Here is a 20,780-nt window from a genome sequence, read left to right on the forward strand (position 1 = left end):
TCAGAAGTATGCTTTGTTACTTGAGAGATAATAACAATATCCTTCATATCTATTTTTCTTCAAATATCTGGCCTGATTTCTTAGCCAGTATTTGCTATTATAATAATAGTTTAACCAAGTGTTATCTTTTGATATTTTACATTTTTATAAATATATTACTTGCTAGGTTATTTTGAATGTTTACTGACTTTTTAAATAAATTAAATTAAAAACCAAAAGTTAAAAAGTTACCATTTCATTTTCTTATTTTATGACTTCTAAGTTATTATTTTTTTAAGTAGGCCCTTTACTATTCTCAGTCAATTCACAAAAAATTAATTTTTATAATCCCATTTTCTTTATTTCCAAAAATACAAACTTGATTATCTATCTAGAGATTTTTTTGGTTTTTTTTTTTTTTGAGTATTAAATACTTTTATTTGTAGAATGGAAAATGGAAGACAGTTGTAGATGGTTTGACAGGAAACAAACTTGTTAACACACTCTTGGATTCTCTCTTAACAAAATTTGGCTAACTTCTGAGTTTCAGTGCAATGAAATACTAGGAAGAACTTTGTTATGCCCTATGATTCCTGCTTGGTAAATTTGCACCCATCATTTTCTTAATGCATCTAAACTTGGAGACAACCCAAGGTCTTGAGATCAGTGATCGCAAGGTTGATCTCCCACATCGCTTAAATAAAAGGTTGCTCTTGATACCTCTCTTACGGTTTTCAGTAACAGATGAGTGTTGGTACCTGGTAGTGGTCTAGTCAGGTTGGGGGTGATGACATCAGTTTCAAATCCATGGTGCTGCACATGGAACCAGGTCTGCACCCCAGCAGACCCCTGCGAACTCCCCAGGCCCAAGGTGGGTCCAGAACCCAGTCTTGCTACAACCGCAGGCCGGGTCAGGCCCAGAATCCACAAGGGAACACCCACTGCTGGGCCCTAGAAAAAGTAAAGCACCTTTTTTAACGGGGTCAGAAGGCTCAGAATTTTGGGGCCTTGTGGGGGATTTCTCTGGCCTTGGGGCCTGTGCCTCGTGCGGTACCAGAATGGGCATCGAATCAAGGGGCCCGTCCCTTGGGCCACCAAGAGCTGCTTTACCCCCTCCATTGTGGCCGCGGGAACAGCGGATCTCCGGGCGGGCAAAGCTCAAGGGGATGCGAGGCCATACCAGGCCAACCCGCGCTCACGACCATACAGAACAGCTCATGGACCCAAACAACATCACTCACCTCCAGGGCTGCGCGACTGAAAGGCTGAGGCCCGAGAGATTTTGTTTTAGTGTAGAAACAAAAACAGTAAAAGTTTTCATAAGATGATTGTTATTGCAAAGAAAGTATTAATTTACATAAAAAGTATATTTGGAGTGATTAGAATTGAAAATATTACTTTAGTGACTGAAATGAAATAATAATGTTTTAGAGCTAAGCTTTGCTGGAACATTTATGGCTTATTTGTCAATGATGTCAGGTTTTAGGCTTAGAATTTGAATACATTCACCTTAAGCAATATTATGTGTTTATATTACTGTAGTATAATAGTGGTTTAATAAATCAATTTATAGAACTATTATGGGAAATGGAATTTTTCATTAATTAATATGTTTGCTACAAATAATGAAGAACTTTGTAAACACAGTGTTTAAATAAAAGGAGAAAAAATAAATTAATTTATAAAATAAAAGACATTTGATAGCCATGTAACCTTAGGAAATGGACAAAGTCGTGAGCCTTAATGTTCTCATTTTAAGTTGAAACAAGTAATATACATACATGTTATATAAGTTATTATAAAGATTAAGTGAAAGAATTTTACAGCAACTGGCAAGCAATATGATACTGCTTCAGCTACTAGCCATTCCTATTAATAACTGTTGGTCAGACAAGGTGAGGGAAGGAGGAGCTAACCATATATTATTTGCTTTTTTCACAACATTCATGGTAATTTGGTCTCTAATTTTTACTTACATCTTATAATTCTCTGAAGCAACTTTAGAGTTAATATACATTCTAACAAAGAAAATGTGTTATAATCTAATAAAGTATAAAATCTTTTCAAGAAACAATCAAATTTAATCAGCCTGAATAGGTAAAATGTATTGTAGAAAGATAAAGTTTTACAATTTTCATTTTTAATTCCACTGTTCATTATAAAATATGTAAAAAATATAAACCCTTTATTTGATGTACATTTGCATTTTGAATTATATTTAAGTAATATCCATAAACTTACATTGTTAAATCAATATATTGGTCCTTTATTTTTTTCTTGCATAAAATATCTTACAACTATTATACTCTATCTTGTTACACCAAACTCTAAATCAGTGATATTTCAACCTATTTATACCTGTAAATTAGTACCAGTTCATATACCAGCTGTTGAAAAAAGTCAACTGCTCTAAAACTGCTTAATTTTAGGTATAATACTAACCAAAGTTTTAGACAATGCTGAAAACTACCAGAAAGAAACTGTAAAATTTGCATATATATTTTACTAACTATTAAATATTTTGCTTTTAAGAAATCATAAATTCTGTAGAAAGCCTATTTAAAGGCATTATATAAAATATTATTTTTTCTAGAAAAAAATGACCATTTATGTCTCAAGTAGAATATATACCTTGTAAGACCTGGAATTTGATTGCTAGAACTCTATAACCATCCTGTGAATATTGACAAATGTAACCTAAGTGGCTTCCAAGTGATAGAATCTTAGGGGTGTAATTTTAATGGCAGACAATGAGATGAGAATATAGCAGTGAGGCCATATCTAGATGGCTGAAATGTGGAAAGAACAATAGATTTGGAGTGCTACTGAAAAGCAGCTGATTAAAGTGAAAGACAAAGAATAGGATCTTTCTGACCCAATACTACACAAAAAAGCCTACCTCATATCCTCCTTAGTTCATCCACTCACTAAATCATTATAACACATTAATATTCTGCTTTTTCTCCATTTCCTTAGTGGATGTTTGTGTATGCATTAGGATAGTTGTGTGTATATAAGCAATTTAATTATATAACCCACATTTTTTGTTTTTTTTTTTACATTTTATTTTGATATAATTTTTATTTTGACCAAAGTGGTTTACATATCTTTTACAGTAATATTTTAGGTACATATTAACACTGTGTCAGGGTAATTCCCATCACCAAAGTTGTCTTCCCTCAACCCCCGTTCCCATCTTGCATCCCATATTCCCCACCCTCAACCCCCCGGGCTGCTAGTATAATTGGTTCCCTCTGTGTCTAGCTTACAACTTGGTGATCATACAATATTTGGTCTTGATAACCTCCACTCTTTCCCCTTCTACTTGAGAGGCAGTACTAGATAGTTCAAGTTATGTGGTTTTGTTTGAAGAAAAGAAGAGCAATAAAATGGGGTAAAAATCAAATAAGCCAAAAATGGGCAGAGTGCTTTTAGAGGCTCTCAACCTGTTTGAGAGAGAAAAGGGGAAAAGGAAGTGAAACACCACAATCATACAAAAGGAGATCACACATAAGAAAAATCAAAAAACTCCAGTGAGCACTACAGCAATAAAGACAAGCACTACATAATAACCAAGGTCCTGAAATGAAGACATAACAGAGTGCAAAAAGGAAAAAGGAAATAAAAAAAAGAGAAAATTTGGAGACAACAACTTCAATATCCAAACCCAAACAAAGAAATAAAAATAAAATAAATAGATAAATAAATAAAAAGAAGATTATTTTGTGCTGGTTTTTTTTCCTGCATAGGCATAGTAAATATTGGGGACATTAGAGAGGGAATTTCCTTGGCCTAAAAGCTACAGGGTTTCTCCTCCTTTAAGTATACTTTCATGGGAATAACCTTAGACTCCTTGCATGTTCATTTACTCTCCCCTCGGTGCCTTTGTGTATAATCCACATTTGTTAATCATTTACCTAAATCTTACTTAAAATCCCACCTTGTGTAATGTAACCACCAAATTTATGTCAAACTACAGAAACAATCAGTTAGGCATAGCAGATTCAGTTACAATCCCTATGACCTACCTATTTCTGTCTTCCTGGATTGCGCTGAACAACTCATTAATGCAGAATTTTTGTGTATGAGTTTTAATTCTTTGCTGATCAGACATAATGAAAAACAAGAAATGTTCATCAACCACTCAGTCCACCTGGTGACATACTGGTGCCATCCAGATGACACAGTATTGGTCCATACCAGACTGAATACAACTTCACACAGTTCCTACCCAACAGGACCATCTATCAGAAATAGGCTAGACATTGTTTCTTCGATTGCTTTTATTTTTATTTCTGTTTCATTAAGTATTACCAAGTGATGTTTGTTGAATGTTAGTTACACTCATTAACAATAACACACTGGAGATTTTTAGTAGTTAATATGGTGCATTTTATAATAAAATTTTAATTGTGCATAACTAATGGAAGTGCTATCTGTAATATTAAATGTAGTTTAATTAAGAAGGTATCTTTATAAATGCAATAAAAAAGTATCCCTTTTTTCATATAAATTCTCAGATTAGTGAGATAAATACCAGGTATAAACAAGAAAAAATATTTAGCATTTTAAATATTCAAATTATCTTATAAACATAATGCTCATGATCATCTAAAATATAATTGCTAGTAGATTAAATTAATTGGACCTATTTATTGGAATTATGCATGCAAGAATAAGCTCAAATATGACGAGGATAATTTAATTCACTTTTTTTTTTCTTTTTGCAGAAAATGACCACCAACTGAATGGCTTAACAACTCGATTAGAAAATGCCGATGCTAGAAATGGAAATCTGCTGAAAGCTCTGAATGACACTGTGGGAAAGCTATCCACTATTCCAAGTGGTAAGGATTTAGAAGAGTACCAATTGACCTAAATTAAAAAAAAATCAATGTTTTAACATGTACCATTTTTTCAAACATTGTACTTGTCCTACTTTTAGGGGATTATAAACATCTCTTATTTCTAAATTCATCTTTGTGAGCATGAAAAACTAATTAGATATATGTTGGTTTTGTTTTCTTTTTGGTCATTTGTTACATTAGTTTACATTCATTAAAAAATGATATAAAAAGGACAATAGAGAATCTTATTACTATATTTTTCATCCATTTTTCAACCAAGAGAATTTTTTATTATCAGGAAAGAATACAATCATACAGATACTATTTTCTAAAATGTAATTTATTATGGTACATGAAGTAATTGGTGAGTCAACTGCCTTGCAAGACATCTTGTCAAGTCCAGATATTAAATAGTTCAGCTTTGGGGCCAGAGTGATAGTACAGCTTTATAGGGGCTTGCTTTACATGGTGCCAATCTATGTTTGATCCCTAATACTCCATATAATCCCTCACAATTTCTAGAAGTGATCCCTGAACTCAGAGTCAGGAGTAATTCCTGAGTACAGTAGATCCTGTACATAGTATGGTCCTAAAGTAACAAGCAAAACAAATGTTTAGCTTTCAAATGCTGTTCAAACATTATTGTACTCTCTTTCTACCTTAGTAACTGAAATGATGGTTCTTCTAGGCTTTTATTTTTGTGTTTAGTAGCAAGTATAATAACACAATACTAGCATTAGTTAACTGTGCCTTCAAGATGCATATGTCAATTTTCTAATTTGCATTCTAATCCTTTCAGGTGAATATAATTATCATTCTACTTTAACAAGAGACATACAATAGTGATAAGTATTGGTATCAGGAAGGTGCCTGAAATTTGAACCCCACAGTTGACCTTCAGAGTCTGTGGAATTAACCAGCAATCTACATATGTCAGTATGATCAATATGCACATTCTTCATACAACTTTTGATCAAGAAAACAAATATGTTTACACAATATAAGAAATAATAAATTTTTAGGAAGGTGGTCACAAGTGAAGGGATGGGTGCTTGAACATCGTATGACTGAAATTCAATCATAAATAACTAATTTTGTACCTCACAGTGAGTCAATAAACTTTAAATAAATGAAATAGTAAATTTTTAATGATTTTTTTCTTCTTAATTTCTTGATTTGGGGGCCACATATGGCTCAGTGCTTACTACTGGCTCTGCTCAGTGAACAATCTTATTAGTGCTCAGAGCAATATTTGGCAATTTCAGGATAGACTCCAGGTTGTTGGGCAAAGCAAGTGCCTCAGACACCATACTATCTTTCTAGCATTCATTAATTTTACTCATGATCTCAAAAAACTTTCTAGATCTAGTTTTATTTTGTTTGGAGGTCACATTTGGAGATATTTGGGGTTATTCCTGACTCTGTACTCAAAAATATTCCTTGATGTTAAGAGACTATATGGAATGCCCTGGATTGTACCCAGGTTGATCAGATATAAGGCAATTGGCTTAATGGCTATATTATCACTTTACCCCAACTTTCCAGATTTTCATATTACCTTCTCAGTTTAAAAAAGACATCATATAAAAATTTTCATTATTGAAAACTAATATCTAAACACCATGTTATCACCTTAAAATACCTTATCTTAAAACTGAAATTTATTTATCTTATCCAGTCAATAAATATAGATTAAATCTTAAAATCAGTTTTCATGAATCTATATGGCTCAAAAAGATCCATTTCTCTTTAATATGCTTAGCAGTAAATCACAACATATTCTTAGACTAATAATTTGGCTATTTTTATGAACTAATCAAGTAGATATAGCAAAGGTCCCCAAGAAAATTTAGTTTAGTTAAAATTACTCTTTACTTGTGGCAGTTAAATGGAACAAAGTTCAACCTTTCTCTGTTGAATGTGTGTCACTGAAGCCAGTCAGCCATAACCTCAATGAGAAGCAGAGACTAAAATTACAGATTCATACCCTTTGCTTTATTTATCATGACTTCTTTCTGTTTACAGACACAGCCAACAAACTGCAAGAGGTGAAGGACAAAGCTAGACAAGCTAATGACACAGCAAAGAATGTACTGGTACAGATAAGAGATCTTCACCAGAATCTGGATGGCCTAAAGAAAAATTATAATCAACTGGCTGATAGTGTAGCCAAAACAAATGCTGTGGTCAAAGATCCCTTGAAAAACAGTAAGATTTCCTTTTTTACTTTGATTTTGTATCCCAAGATCATAAATGCATCAGGTGAAGAAAATAGGGATAACTTGCCTTCATTTAATGAGTTTAGAAATTGAGTGATTTGCAAATCCAGAACTAAAATACAAGTATCCTAGCTCTACTCCATGTTTATTTCCTTCAAAATTATATCATCAAAATCATTTCCAATTTCGACTGAATTAGAAATGTTTAGGGTGTAAATGATGCTTGTTTTAGGGATGTCAGATAGATATTTTTCATTTTTGTGCCACACCTGGAAATACTTAAGGGATATTCCTGGATCTGCACTCAGGAATTAATTTTGGCAGTGCTTGGGGAATGATATGGGATACTGGGATTGAACCCATGTTTCTTGCATGCCAGGCAAGCTTCCTAGTCATTGTAATGCTCTCTCTATCTCCAAGAGATACTAGTAGCTTTTAAACTTTTGGTATAATTGAAAATAATGTTGTTATTGGAAGAAAATAATTTCTTAAGAGTTCATAGTGTGCTTTGAAATAGAAATCATGTAGCATATTTATTAGTAGACCTCTTACAACATAATATTAAAATACTGTCATCTTGAAATGCATGAAAAATTTTAAAGCATTGTTATTTATTGTGATCATGAGAATTAACATTTTAAGAAAACTAAAATGCTTTCTCCAGGTCATCAAAATAATATTTAATACTTCTTTCTATATTTTCTAAATTATATTGTATAATTACTTACTGAGAAAATATTTGGGAAATTAAAATCATTAAATTACATTAAAACAGCAAACACCACTAATATATTGTATATTGCTACATTCTTTCAAGTGATAAAACATTATCAGTGTAAGAACATGTCAACAAAGAAGAAGCTTAATATATTTGGTCATGGTTACTTCCTAATGACCAGCTCTATTTATATATTAACATGTTCACTTACAAAATATTTGCAAAGTACAAAACAAAAACAGAATTGTTAACTTTCTATGCTCTATGATACAGAAGATTTTTGACTAGAAGCAAAACATGGTTTGAACATCCAAGACTCAAATCAAATGTTAATGATGCTATGAAATAACAGACATCATTTGTAGGAATCCTTCACAAGCACAGAGTGCAAACACGTATGTCATGCATTTTAGATTTAGGAAAGTTTAGTCCATGCCATTTCTGCATGTGGAATAAAAGGATAGAAGAAGATATGATTAGCTTCTTCCTCTAACTAAATGGATCACATAAATTCATATTTTTGTTTTTGGGTCATGGCCAGCACTACTCAAAGGTTACTCCTGGCTCCCTATTCAGGAATCACTTCTGGCAGTGCTCAGTAGACCATATAGGATGCCAAAAAGTGAACCTTTGTCTGTCTAATGCAAGACAAATATCCTAGAAACTGTGCAGTTATTCAAGCCCCTAGTTCAGATACATTCGAAATGATAGTCTTTTTTACACAAAAATAAATGAAAATAAGTTTATTTTTAAATTTAAGGTGCATTTATATCTGTTTCAGAATGACTCTCAGTTGATAATGGCTATTTCAGACTAATTTATTTGAGTCTATCTTCTATTTATATTTGATTATCTATATTACCTGGGCTTTTGTTTTTAATACTTAACAGAAAACACTTTAAATATGAAATTTTTTCTCCTAAGTAACATGCTTTTGTATGTCTACTTGATAACATTAGTTTGTCTTAAAATGAGTGCATTTGTAATCAGTACCTGTTACAAGCATATAATTTTATAGGTACAACTTTATAATAGTTATAAAAATAGTTCTTAATGACTTCTAATTTCTTTTTGTCTTTCTTCCATATGAAATTACCTGCAGAAATAAGTATGTATATGTTTACTTTCATTCTTTTAGAATTTTTAAACTTGTTTGCCTGTTACAGAAGCTTCAGCTTTGCATGTCATCAAAGCATTATTGCATAAAGCTTTGAATATTACAGCATATATTTCCAGAGTTATAGAATTTATTGTTGTTGTTGGATTTTTGGTTTTTCGTTTGTTTGTTTTTTGGGTTTTGGGTCACACACTGTGACTCTTAGGGGTTAATCCTGGCCATGTGCTCAGAAATCGCTCCAGGCTTGGGGGACCCTATGGGACACTGGGTGATCGAATCGCTGTCCGTCCTAGATTAGCCGCATGCAAGGCAAATGCCCTACCACTGCATCACCGCTTCTTCCCAGAGTTAAAGTTTTAACAAATTTATGGAAAATAGCAATATTGTCTTAGAAAAAATAAGTATGTGGATGTATATGATATAAATATTTTAATTGTGTTTGAATAATTGGTAAAATATGTATGTGATAAAAATATAAAAGTATAAAACTAGATTACAGATTGATACATCTGATAATGAAGAACACAGAATTTTTAATTACTTCTTTTCAGTAGTATTTGTATGTATGTATATATTAAGGCTATATTACTGTTATTTTACAACTTTCACCCATTTGCTCCTTTTCCATTAATAAATATTCTCAATTGTTAAGAATTATATTCCTAGGATAATATAATTAAATTAAGGAAGTTAGATTGTGGGGCAGGAACAGTGCCTTGCACATGCTAGCCTAGGACGGACCGCAGTTTGATCCCCCAGCATCCCATATGGTCCCACAAGCCAGGAGCAATTTCTGAGCGCATAGCCAGGAGTAACCCCTGAGCATCACCAGGTGTGGCCCAAAAAACAAAAAGAAAAAAAAAAAAGGAAAGAAAGTTAGACCTTAACAAATTAGCATCCTCTGATAGCTGTATAAAAATAACCTCTCTTAAACATCCCAATTAATATCAAAAATATAAAATATTGACTAGTTGAAAATGATGAGTTACATCACTAAACAAGAATTGAAATAAATAATCATGATTTTTAGGTAGACTAAATAAAATTGATCCTTCCCCAAAACATAAAAAAAATGGATGAGAGACAATAATACATTTGATAAATATAAGGGATAACAAGATTCTAATAATTAGAAAATAGATCACAGGCAGTATTAAAAAATAAAGCGCAAATCAGGATGATGAAATATAATGAAACAGAGAAGTAAATTTAACACATAAAATAATACTTGGTAAATTATATAATACTAGATTTTAAAGCCCATTACTTTCCTATGAGAAATCAAACAAACAAATCTATCCTCAGATGTGATTTTTAGATCTACTCAAATAATTATAAAACAAAGGCAGAAAGTTGTTAAAATCTGCTACAAGGAAATATCAGACTTAGTAACCAAGGATTCATCTTTTAGAAGTTCAAGAAGATAATTCCCACACCTATTACCTAAACTCGGGAGGGAGCTTTACGGGAGGGTTAGTGAAAAAGAGGACAAATCTTCAGGGATACAATAAAGTATTTAGGAAGTTCTGAAATAAAAGTATTCATTATTTTTATAGGCAAAAGTGATCTTTGCTTAATCTGCTTCCTCTTATAAATCTGAATAGAAGTAAATTTTCTCTATTTTAGAATAATTTATAGACTATCATAATGATGCCACATGAGTAAAGGGAAATGAGCAAAGGTTTTTAAACTGTAAACCAAAATGAGTAGCTCTGTTTATATTGATTGTATTCAAAATTACATAATAAGATCTGTAAACTTAACCTAAATTCCAAAAAGAAAATAATTCTTGATCTAGCAAGTCTACTAAAGTTAATAACAGTGAACATTATTAACAATACAGTTCATATTTTGGAGCACAAGTCAAAATAATTCAAAATCTAATTTTTAGGTGAGTTTTTTTCCCTTCCTTTCTATTGAACACATCTGACTCATTCCTGAGGATTAGTTCTAAGGGATCTATTGTTTGCCAGAAAGAAAACAGATCACTCATAGTCTAGCAGGGCACATAGCCTTGGACCTTAAATGACTGCACTTTTTCATCAGGGTCATAATGACAGAAAACGAAATATATTTTTCCAGAAGATTAAAATAAAACATGATTGGACAAGACTGACAGTATCACAGAGATAGAATAATCATTTTCACGTGTAATTTACCTTCTTATTAAGTAAAGCACATTAAAATTAAATACATTTGTGATAAACTTCAATGTTTTAAGGTTAATTTCCATTGAAAATAGTCAATATTCAAAAAAAATCTTTTTTTATTTTTGGTTTTTCGGTCACACATGGCAGCGCTCAGGAGTTACTTCTGGCTCTTCGCTCAGAAATTACTCCTGGTAGGCTCGAGGGACCATATGAGATGCAGGAATTCAAACCACTGTCCTTCTGCTTGGAAGGCAAATGCCCTACCTCCATGCTATCTCTCTGCCACCACCCCCATCAAATTTTTTAAACCTACAGAATGGTAGCTTAATGTGGTTCCCCTAAAATAGAGAGCAGGGTAAGAAATTACTTTTCCCAAACAAATTGCAGTATAAAATATTTAAAGTATAACATACAACTCCAGAGTGAGGGTTGTTTAACATTGAAATGATTTTTTCAGAAGACATTTTGATAGCTTCTCTAAGAGGTGCAGAGAAATACAGTAGAAAAAGAAAGAAAACCAATTTTGTATGAGACCCATGATTTAAGTACAGCCTTGACTTATTAAGTTGACATTATAAAGATGCTATTATTTCTTTGATTTTATGACTAAAGTCTATAATGGTGAGTTTTTAGGTCAAAATAAAAATTGAGCATTAAATTAACTTCATATTCTCTGTCTTCAATGCTAACTTTCATCTTAATCATAAAGCTGAAGTGTTTGGTTCTTCTTCTAACATCTTTACCTCTGACCCGCTTGGGTCATAACTCACAAATCCCGGGTTACTATCATAAACTTCAGTCATGGTCTTTCTTTTGTCAATGGATAATGTGAAAGTTTTTGATAATTTAGTATATCATGCTGCTGTTTTCATCTCCATGCATGTGTGTGCCTGTTTGTAAGTATCTGTGTAGGCGATGTATATGTGTAATATACGCCAAACTTGTTCTGTGCAGTTGAAGATGCAGATGCCACTGTGAAAAATCTAGAACAAGAGGCTGATAGGCTGATAGAAAAATTCAAGCCCATTAAGGAACTTGAAGATAATCTGAAGAAAAATATTTCTGAGATAAAGGAATTGATAAATCAAGCACGGAAACAAGCCAATTCTGTAAGTTCTTTTTATTTTAATATCAGTCACATTTTATGTTTTATATTATTCCCACAGCAAAACCTTTACCATTGTGTCCTGTTTGATGTTCTATGAACTTCTTTCTTTTATTTGAAGTTAGTATCAAAGTGAGGAGGTGAAATGGGCAAAAGATAAAATTAGATTTACTTTTCACAAAAATTTTAGGAGGTATCTCATAAGAATAATAAATTACTGTTTTAGAAATAGAAATATTTCTATGTATTATTTTTAACAGAGTAGTAAAAGTAGTATTATAAAGGGAATAGGTATCTTACTAATGTTTATGGATGAGGGTAACTGGTCTCAAAAGGCCACCATGATGGATTATAGTAAAAATGAACAAGGTTATTGTGGAATAACAAAAGAATTATTATTTTTTACATGTAGTTTTATCTGGTTTTGTATATAACATAAAATAATTTTCTTATAGGATGAAAAAATTAGAATAAGAATTGACTACACTTTACTTCAAACATTTGTTCTTTATTAACGTAATTAGAAGACATTAGGATAAATGTAGATCTTTCTAGAAGGCATCATTCCAACTATCCATGAATGAATTGCTAAATGCAAATGTAAAATTAAAAAAAACTGCTTAAGACAACCCAGGACTACTTTAAAAGAAAAAGTTAAATTGTCATATTATTAAGTTTAAATTAAATCTTTTTAGATACTTATGCTTCTCTCGAAATTATATTTTCTGAATGAATTTGGAGATTGAATAACAAAATTTATCTTTCTGACTTTATAAAAATTATGCATTTTCAAATGATGGAGAATATGCTCCCTGACTAGCATCATTTTTCTACTTTTACTTTTATGTTTGGACCATATGCCATGGTGTTAAGTGTGAATTCTTAGCTCTCTGCTCAGAAATCATTCCTGTTGGGGCTCAGCAGACCATATATAATGCAGGATATTGAACATGGCTGACCTACAGTTTTGTTCATGTCAAGAAACATAACTCATACTTTACCTCCAGCACCTCTTTTCATTTTTCATATATATATATCTAATACATCTAAATAATGCCAAGACAATACATTCAAGGTAACTCTTGAAAATAAATTTGTGACTAATTATAAATACCTTAAAAATAGAAAAATGTTTACTAAAGTTTATATATAGTATCTCCTAATATCAGAAACAAATAAGACTAATACCTGTAAAAGTTTATTAGCCAACTTGTAGCCATTCTAAGTTTATTTTTCAGGATTTTATCTGCTGCCCAAGGATTGCCAGGAGTAATTCCTGAGTAACCCCCAAAAGTAGACTAAGAAGACATGTACTAATAATATTAAAATCATGAATATAGTACAATAACAAATGATAAATGTATATGAAACAACAGACAAGACTAAATCAGATATTATTCTGTGATTTGGAGTTTTGTCTAAGATTTAGCCAGTATAACAAAACATCTAAGTTGATGATTTCCTTTATAATAAAGTTGATTGAAGAAGTTTTAACACTTTCCAAATTTATAATGTAGAAGAAAATGGGCATTAAAAGAATAAAAAAGGAAGGAGGGGAAAATGATGGGGGCCAGGGGCCAAGTGGTCTCAGATGAATTGGCAGAGATTAAAAAAAAAAAGGACAAAACTAAATATCCAAGCCAAAGTCAACAATAGAATCAAAAGACCCAAAGTATAACAATCTAAAGTTAAAATGGGTCTGTTAAATGGCAGAGCAGAGGCAGAGTGGTGATGTAGGATGCATTCTGGGAACATAGGTGGAGGGAGGATGACACTGGTGGTAAGATTAGCCCTGATTCATTGTATGTCTTAAATCCAACTATGAAAGACTGGAAATCACATGGTTTCAATAAAATATTTTTTAAAAAGGGTAAAAAAAATAAATTATTTGATGATAGATGGAATTTGGTACTTTGTATTTGGTATTTTAATGATAAACATGCTAAAGTACATAAAGATGTAGAATTATAAATAATGTCATATACCTAAAATATAATGGTATAAATAAGTGCTGCCACATAAAAATATTATATGTTTAGATAGGAAAATGGCATTAATATAAATAATATGAAGATGGAAATATTGTTCTAGATTTCTGGGTAACAGGAAATGCTATAAAGTTCTAAAATAAAAATCTCTTCTAATGGGACCCAAAGACTTTGAGGAAAACTTTAAGCCATGCTACAAGATGGTCATCTGCTTAGAATGAAAATGGGCAACATGCCTTGCATTTGGCCAAGCCAGGTTTGAGATCTACACAGCATATGTTCCTCTAAACACTACCAGAGTTTACTCCTAAAACCAGGAATAGCCATTGAGCATTAAAGGGTATGTCCTTCAACATTCCCTACCACTAGTACCACATATATTTTGGAACATGGGAATGAAGGAAAAGATTTCTAAGAAAAGGAATTTTTTTTGAGCCAAGGAAAGAAAGTTTCAGGTAGTTTCTTGAAATTAACAATTACAATTTCCCAAGATAATTGATAAAAATTAAATTAGTAAAATCAAAAGACTAAATCTAATTTTAAGGTAATAAGCTATTTGGTCTACCAACAAAACTAACATTAACATTATCAGAGTGACAAGCTGAAAGTTCTTGACTACAAAATATAAGGCTATAAAAACTTTGTTTTCTGTATAGGAATAGGAAAATAATTACCAGAGAAGATGAGAGAAACTTGAAAGAAAAAATAAAATCTAATAAGGAATCCAACTGTAGCAGTGGTAATGGCAAAAGAAAAGACTGATAAATCACTTTCATATTTTGCAATTTTAATTTGAAGTAGTAGTTGTAAAAATTCTCTAGTGAATTACACACAGTCAGATTTTCTAACTTAGTCATAAAATGGGAAAATCTGGACATTTTTATTCTTTCTTCATTGTAAAATATAAAAATATACTTACACATTCATCAGCTGTGCCTGCTTTCTCTTCCCAGGGCTAAAATATAAAATTCTGGCATGTAAGTTTATGAAATCTGTCTCAAAATACAAATTAAGAAAAAGTACAATATAGTGCCAGAAAAAAAATATCCCTTGTCTATGCCTCTCAAATAAATTTTAACTGTCATTAGAAGTGAAAATTAGAACAAATGCCTTATTTTTTGAAGGAGGTTAAACATATTTAAACATTATTTTGCTGCATAGGTGGTTTTGGTGTAAGGGCTTTGTTCTGGTTTTGGAGCCACACCCAGCTGTACTCAGGGACTACCTGGCTCTAGGATCAGGGATCATTGGCACTTCTAGGGAAACTATATCATTTTACCTTCTTTAAGCACCCAGTTTTCATTCAGAATGACTCTTCCCTCATATGGTTTATTTCCTTAAATATCTCCCTTTCTCAACCCCCCACCAGGGCAAATTTCCTACTAAAGACCAGTTCTCTGGTCTTTGGTGTATTAGCTATCTCTCTGGTATGTTTCTTTATATCCTGCTTATGAGTAACATATTATGTCTTTCTCTCTTTCTTTGAATCATTTCAGACTTAACATGATACTTTACAAATCTATCTTTATCTTCATTTATGTCTAGGTGTTAATCCATTATGTATAAGTACCATAGCTTCTTTATCTAGCCATCTATTCTTCCTTTTTGTCAACTCTGAAGTTGAAATATTTATTGAATGACCTAGTTTCTGAACAAAAATAATGTGGTAAAATTTCAGCAGATATAATAATAAGATATTTAAAATGATAATTTAGTTCATGGTAAGTGACAAGTAAACAATATTTTATTAGAGATGCCTAATGCTTGCAATTTTTTTCTTTAGAAGGCTAAATGAGAGTTCACATGAAATATAGTATTAACTGATAGAAACAGACATCCTAATAAGAGGTTTCAGAAATATCTTGCCTCTTTTTAAAAAAAGATTCAACTTGAATTTTCTTCTGCATAAAATTATAAAGACATGCCAGAGATATAATACATTATACCAGGCATGTTTTTGCATCCAGACAACTCAATTTCAATCCTTGACACCTCATATAGTAGTCCCTCAATTCATGCCAAAAGTGATTTCTGAGTTCAAAGCCAGGAGTAATCCCTGAACACTACTGGGTTCATAAAGCAAAATAAAAATTTTAAAGACTATATATTTATATAATTGTCTTAAATTAGTTGAGAAATCAATCACTATAATTAAAAATCAAAAAGGCAAGATCTTCAAAAGAGAAAAATTAGTTATTTTAACTATTAAGACTAATTAAAACATTAAATTACTGAAGCTATATTTAAATCCAGAATAAAAATAGCAGGGGTTTTAATATAATTGTATAAAACTTGAAAAATAAGATAATTTGCAAGAGTAATTGCGAGTATACAATACTATTTTGTTCAGAAAATCATATTTTAGATCTGTAAATCATGCTATAAAGTTGATTGATTGTTACTTCTACTAATGTTAAACACTTTTAGTTTGAAATACTCTGAGGGAGTTTCTTCAGTCACATTAGGCATCAGTACTGATGCTGTGTTTTTTTAACTTTGAAGGTGCTTTTTCTCTGCACAAAAGTCACACAATATGGCTCCTATCTTTCTAGTCAATATAGACATAGCAAGAGCAGATACTCATCCTGTGGCCAAAATCATGCATTGGACTCATAGCCTGTCCTTTCCTCTTAAGAATCTATAAAGCATTTCTGAAGTAAACCCTCCCAACACACAAACACACACACACACACACACACACACAACACACAACAAAACACAGAATCACTTTGGACTGCTACCCTTGATCCACTAGAAACTTGGATACCATTTGCTTCCGGGGAAAACTCAATTTTATTCTCTTCTATATATAAATTCTTTTAGAATTTGCTTTCCTCTTTGATCTTCTGATGATATCAATAACACTTACAGTATACCTCAATTTACATTTGTTTAGTTATAAGGTATTCATTATTGTATATTTGGTTCACAAGGAAAATTCTTAAAAAAAATTTATGAGACCTAACAACTTTTACTGAACATTAAAAACAACTTAGAACTGTATTTTTCCTAATTGATTTCTACTATGAATCTTTTTTTGGTTAGTTTATTCTTTTATATCTCTAAGCCTGCAAGCAACCCAATTATATAGATGACATCTTCTATGCGATATCCTCGGCAACCTGCACTGCACACCTGCTTTGTGGTATTAACATCCAGATAAAAAAATAATAAAATGTTCATACCTTTGTGTTTTTTCCCTGAAATTTATTAACATTCACTTAGTCTTAATACTTTATATACAAAAGAAAATTTTTTCTGGGTCAAAGAATGTACTCATAGACTTAAAACCACATAGCCAGGAAGAGTATATTCCCTAGGACACAGACCTAACACTCCGGGAAAGGCATTGCATTTCAATACTATGTTCCTTGGTTGCTAAGTTCCACACCTTCACACCAAGGAAAGCAATTTTAGTGTAAGCATCCTAGTTATTATCAGATGTATTTCACAATACAAAGTTTTCTTTATTAAGGTGTATTAGTGTTTTGTTTCTTTTTCTAGCACACAATCTAATTTGTGTAAAGATGCAATTTGAATAGTAGCCTAAGCATGGAGCAATGATATATATTTTGCTTAGAAAGGTTCTGTAAAAGATGTAAGAAATGTAGATCTCAGGCCAGAGTAGTGGCACAGCGGTAGGGCATTTGTCTTGCATATGGCTAACCTAGGACAGACTGAAGTTCTATCCCCCAGATTCCCATATAGTCCACCAAGCCAGGAGCAATTTCTGAGCACCGAGCCAGAAATAACCCCTGAGAGTTACTGCGTGTGGCCCAAAAACAAACAAACAAACAAACAAAAGAAATGTAAATCTGGGCCCGGAGAGACAGCACTGCGGCGTTTACCTTGCAAGCAGCTGATCCAGGACCAAAGGCAGTTGGTTCGAATCCTGGTGTCCCATATGGTCCCCCATGCATGCCAGAAGCTAGTTCTGAGCAGACAGCCAGGAGTAATCGCTGAGAGCAATGCCGGGTGTGGCCCAAAAACAAAAACAAAAACAAAAAAAAAAAGAAATGTAGATCTGCTTTATTGCCAGACATTCTCAAACATATATAATTTATGTATATCAACTTCAGAATGCCGCTCCTCAGTTTCTTGTTTTATTTTAATTAATTTGACATCCAGTGGGTGGGTGTTAATACCACCCACTGCCTGATTTGATTCTTGTAGAAGTCTCTTTATATCACCATAATGGAGATTGGTTTAGTACTAGAAAATACCTTTATGTTTTTATAATATTTCCCTCAGGCTAACACTAATATGTAATTGATTTTCTTCTAAGTGTAAGAATAATAGAAATATCAAGTGCTTAAAAGAATATTATTGGGGCTGGAGAGATAGTACAACAGATGGGCACTTACCTTATATGTGGTTGATCTGGGTTTCATCCCCAGCATTCCATATGGTCTCCCAAGCACTACCAGGAGCGATCTCAAGCACAAAGCCAGGAGTAAGCCCTGAGCACTGTTGTATTTGGCCTCCAACTCCCTCATCCTAAATATTGGAATAAGAAATAAAAATAAACTGTTAGTGAGAGGCAAGGAAATTTCTGAGACCAGATTTTGAGTTAGAGGCATAGAGAGGTTTTGGTGATTTGGGGGGCCAAACCCAGAAGTGCTCTGAGCTGTTTCTGACTCAGTGATTGGGAATTGCTGTTTCCTGCAAAGCATAAGGAACTGTGTTGTGCTTTTACCTTCTGATATAAAACTAGTGCTCTAGCACTTTCAGCTACTTTCAGCACTTTCAGTACTCAATCTAGAGAAATTTTATACCTTTTTCACTCTACTTTGAGATTTACCACTGAACAAATTCACAGCTTTTATCCAACTTTAAAAATCTACGGGCCCGGAGAGATAGCACAGCGGTGTTTGCCTTGCAAGCAGCCGATCCAGGACCAAAGGTGGTTGGTTCGAATCCCGGTGTCCCATATGGTCCCCCGTGCCTGCCAGGAGCTATTTCTGAGCAGAGAACCAGGAGTAACCCCTGAGCACCGCCGGGTGTGGCCCAAAAAAACAAAAACAAAGAAAAAAAAATCTACATTGCTCTTTTGCAAGTGCCCATTTCATTGTCCACCTGACTCAAAGGGAAATAATCAACCAGTGTACATTGGTAGTGAAGAAAAAAATCTTCCTAAATTTAAGTGAAAATTGGTATGAGCTATATCAGTTCTAATCACATAAAAAAGTCATTTCTTAGCAATTTTTAGTAATTTTTTTAAGTACTAGTCTAAAGAAATGGGAGCTGTTAAATACATTAGTAGTGATAGTCACTGGAAGTTATTTCTGTTTCATTTCCTGGTGAGTTAATAAAAAGGAATAATTAATTCTAAAATATGTTCACTATGTATAATAATTAATATTTGTATTATGAGAATACCCAGAAAAATCTGTTTCATTTCATTGTGATTGAGTAGATGGATAGAAAATTTCCACTGGAAAAAAATTTTTCTACTTAGTGAAACCCAAATCAATTTTAACTTATAAAATTTTATTAAGTAGCTAAGATTAATAATTAAAAACTAATTGTAATTAACTTCATATTAAATCATCTGTTGAAAGTTTTATATTCATAAAAGAAGAAGGAATAAAGATACAAATCATTATTGTTGAATGCTTCAAAATATAGCTTTCTAACAATATGATCTTAGGGACAATGAACAGTTCATTATCAAAATGTTATGCAAAACTGCTCTTCTTTGCCCTTATTAATGAGCATAATACTGTCTGCATAAGAACATGTGACTAATGATAGAATAATAACTTCAAAAGAGATAAAGATGGGATTGTGGTTTGGGGGAAACTACATCAAATTTTCAAAGACTTAGTTTTGGTTCTTGCTACCTTGTTTTCTTGAAGATCAAAGTATCAGTGTCTTCAGGAGGTGACTGCATTCGAACATACAAGCCTGAAATCAAGAAAGGAAGCTACAATAATATTGTTGTCAATGTAAAGACACCTGTAGCTGACAATCTTCTCTTTTATCTTGGGAGTGCCAAATTTGTAAGTCTAATTACTCTTTATTTATTTGCTCTGATGTAAGTCTCTTTAGAAGTCAATCCTGCTTGTGAGGAAAATGCATGGAATCTAATAGCAATGATTCAAATTTTTATGATGTAGACTTTTAGATTTAGAATACATGGCATTAAATGTCAAAAATAATTTGAACTCCCAAATAAAGTCAGAAGGCAAAAATCGAATAAAAAAATGCAGTGTTTAGTGTTTAGACACAACTTTTTAAATGTGTGCTTCACTCATTAAATTTGAGTTTTTAAAATTTCAGATCTAGTTATTTGAGAAGACTTGTAGGATAAATTTTTTATATTTCTCTCAGAAATTATAATGATCATGTTAAATGAAAATATTAAACTCTGTGTTAATTTCTTACTAATGAAAAGTTCTGATTTATATTGATTTCTGACCCAAACTGAATAGTTCAGTTCAATAACGTTCTCCCAACATTTTTTAATTCCCTTCATTTGAATCATTAACTTTTCATACATAGAGAACTTCCAAAAGGAATTAAGACTTTTTTTTTTTTTGGTTTATTTGTTTTGTTTTTGTTTTTTGATCCACATCTGGTAACGCTCAGGGGTTATTCCTGGCTATGCGATCAGAAATCGCTCCTGGCTTGGGGGGCCTTACGGGAATCTGGGGA

The 20,780-nt window shown here is 32.4% G+C and overlaps 1 protein-coding gene across 1 annotated transcript in view; it reads left to right on the forward strand.

The window, feature by feature from the left end:
• Nucleotides 1-20,780, forward strand: part of LAMA2 (laminin subunit alpha 2) — a 660,685-nt gene that overhangs the window by 564,076 nt on the left and 75,829 nt on the right. Inside the window, exons 42-46 of the mRNA XM_049771159.1 lie at nt 4,710-4,826; nt 6,852-7,034; nt 8,866-8,871; nt 11,985-12,139; nt 19,982-20,125. Coding sequence (XP_049627116.1) covers nt 4,710-4,826; nt 6,852-7,034; nt 8,866-8,871; nt 11,985-12,139; nt 19,982-20,125 — 605 coding nt within the window. The remainder of the gene's footprint in view (nt 1-4,709; nt 4,827-6,851; nt 7,035-8,865; nt 8,872-11,984; nt 12,140-19,981; nt 20,126-20,780) is intronic.

Source organism: Suncus etruscus, chromosome 4 (genome assembly GCF_024139225.1).
Source record: "Suncus etruscus isolate mSunEtr1 chromosome 4, mSunEtr1.pri.cur, whole genome shotgun sequence".
Lineage (NCBI taxonomy): Eukaryota > Metazoa > Chordata > Mammalia > Eulipotyphla > Soricidae > Suncus > Suncus etruscus.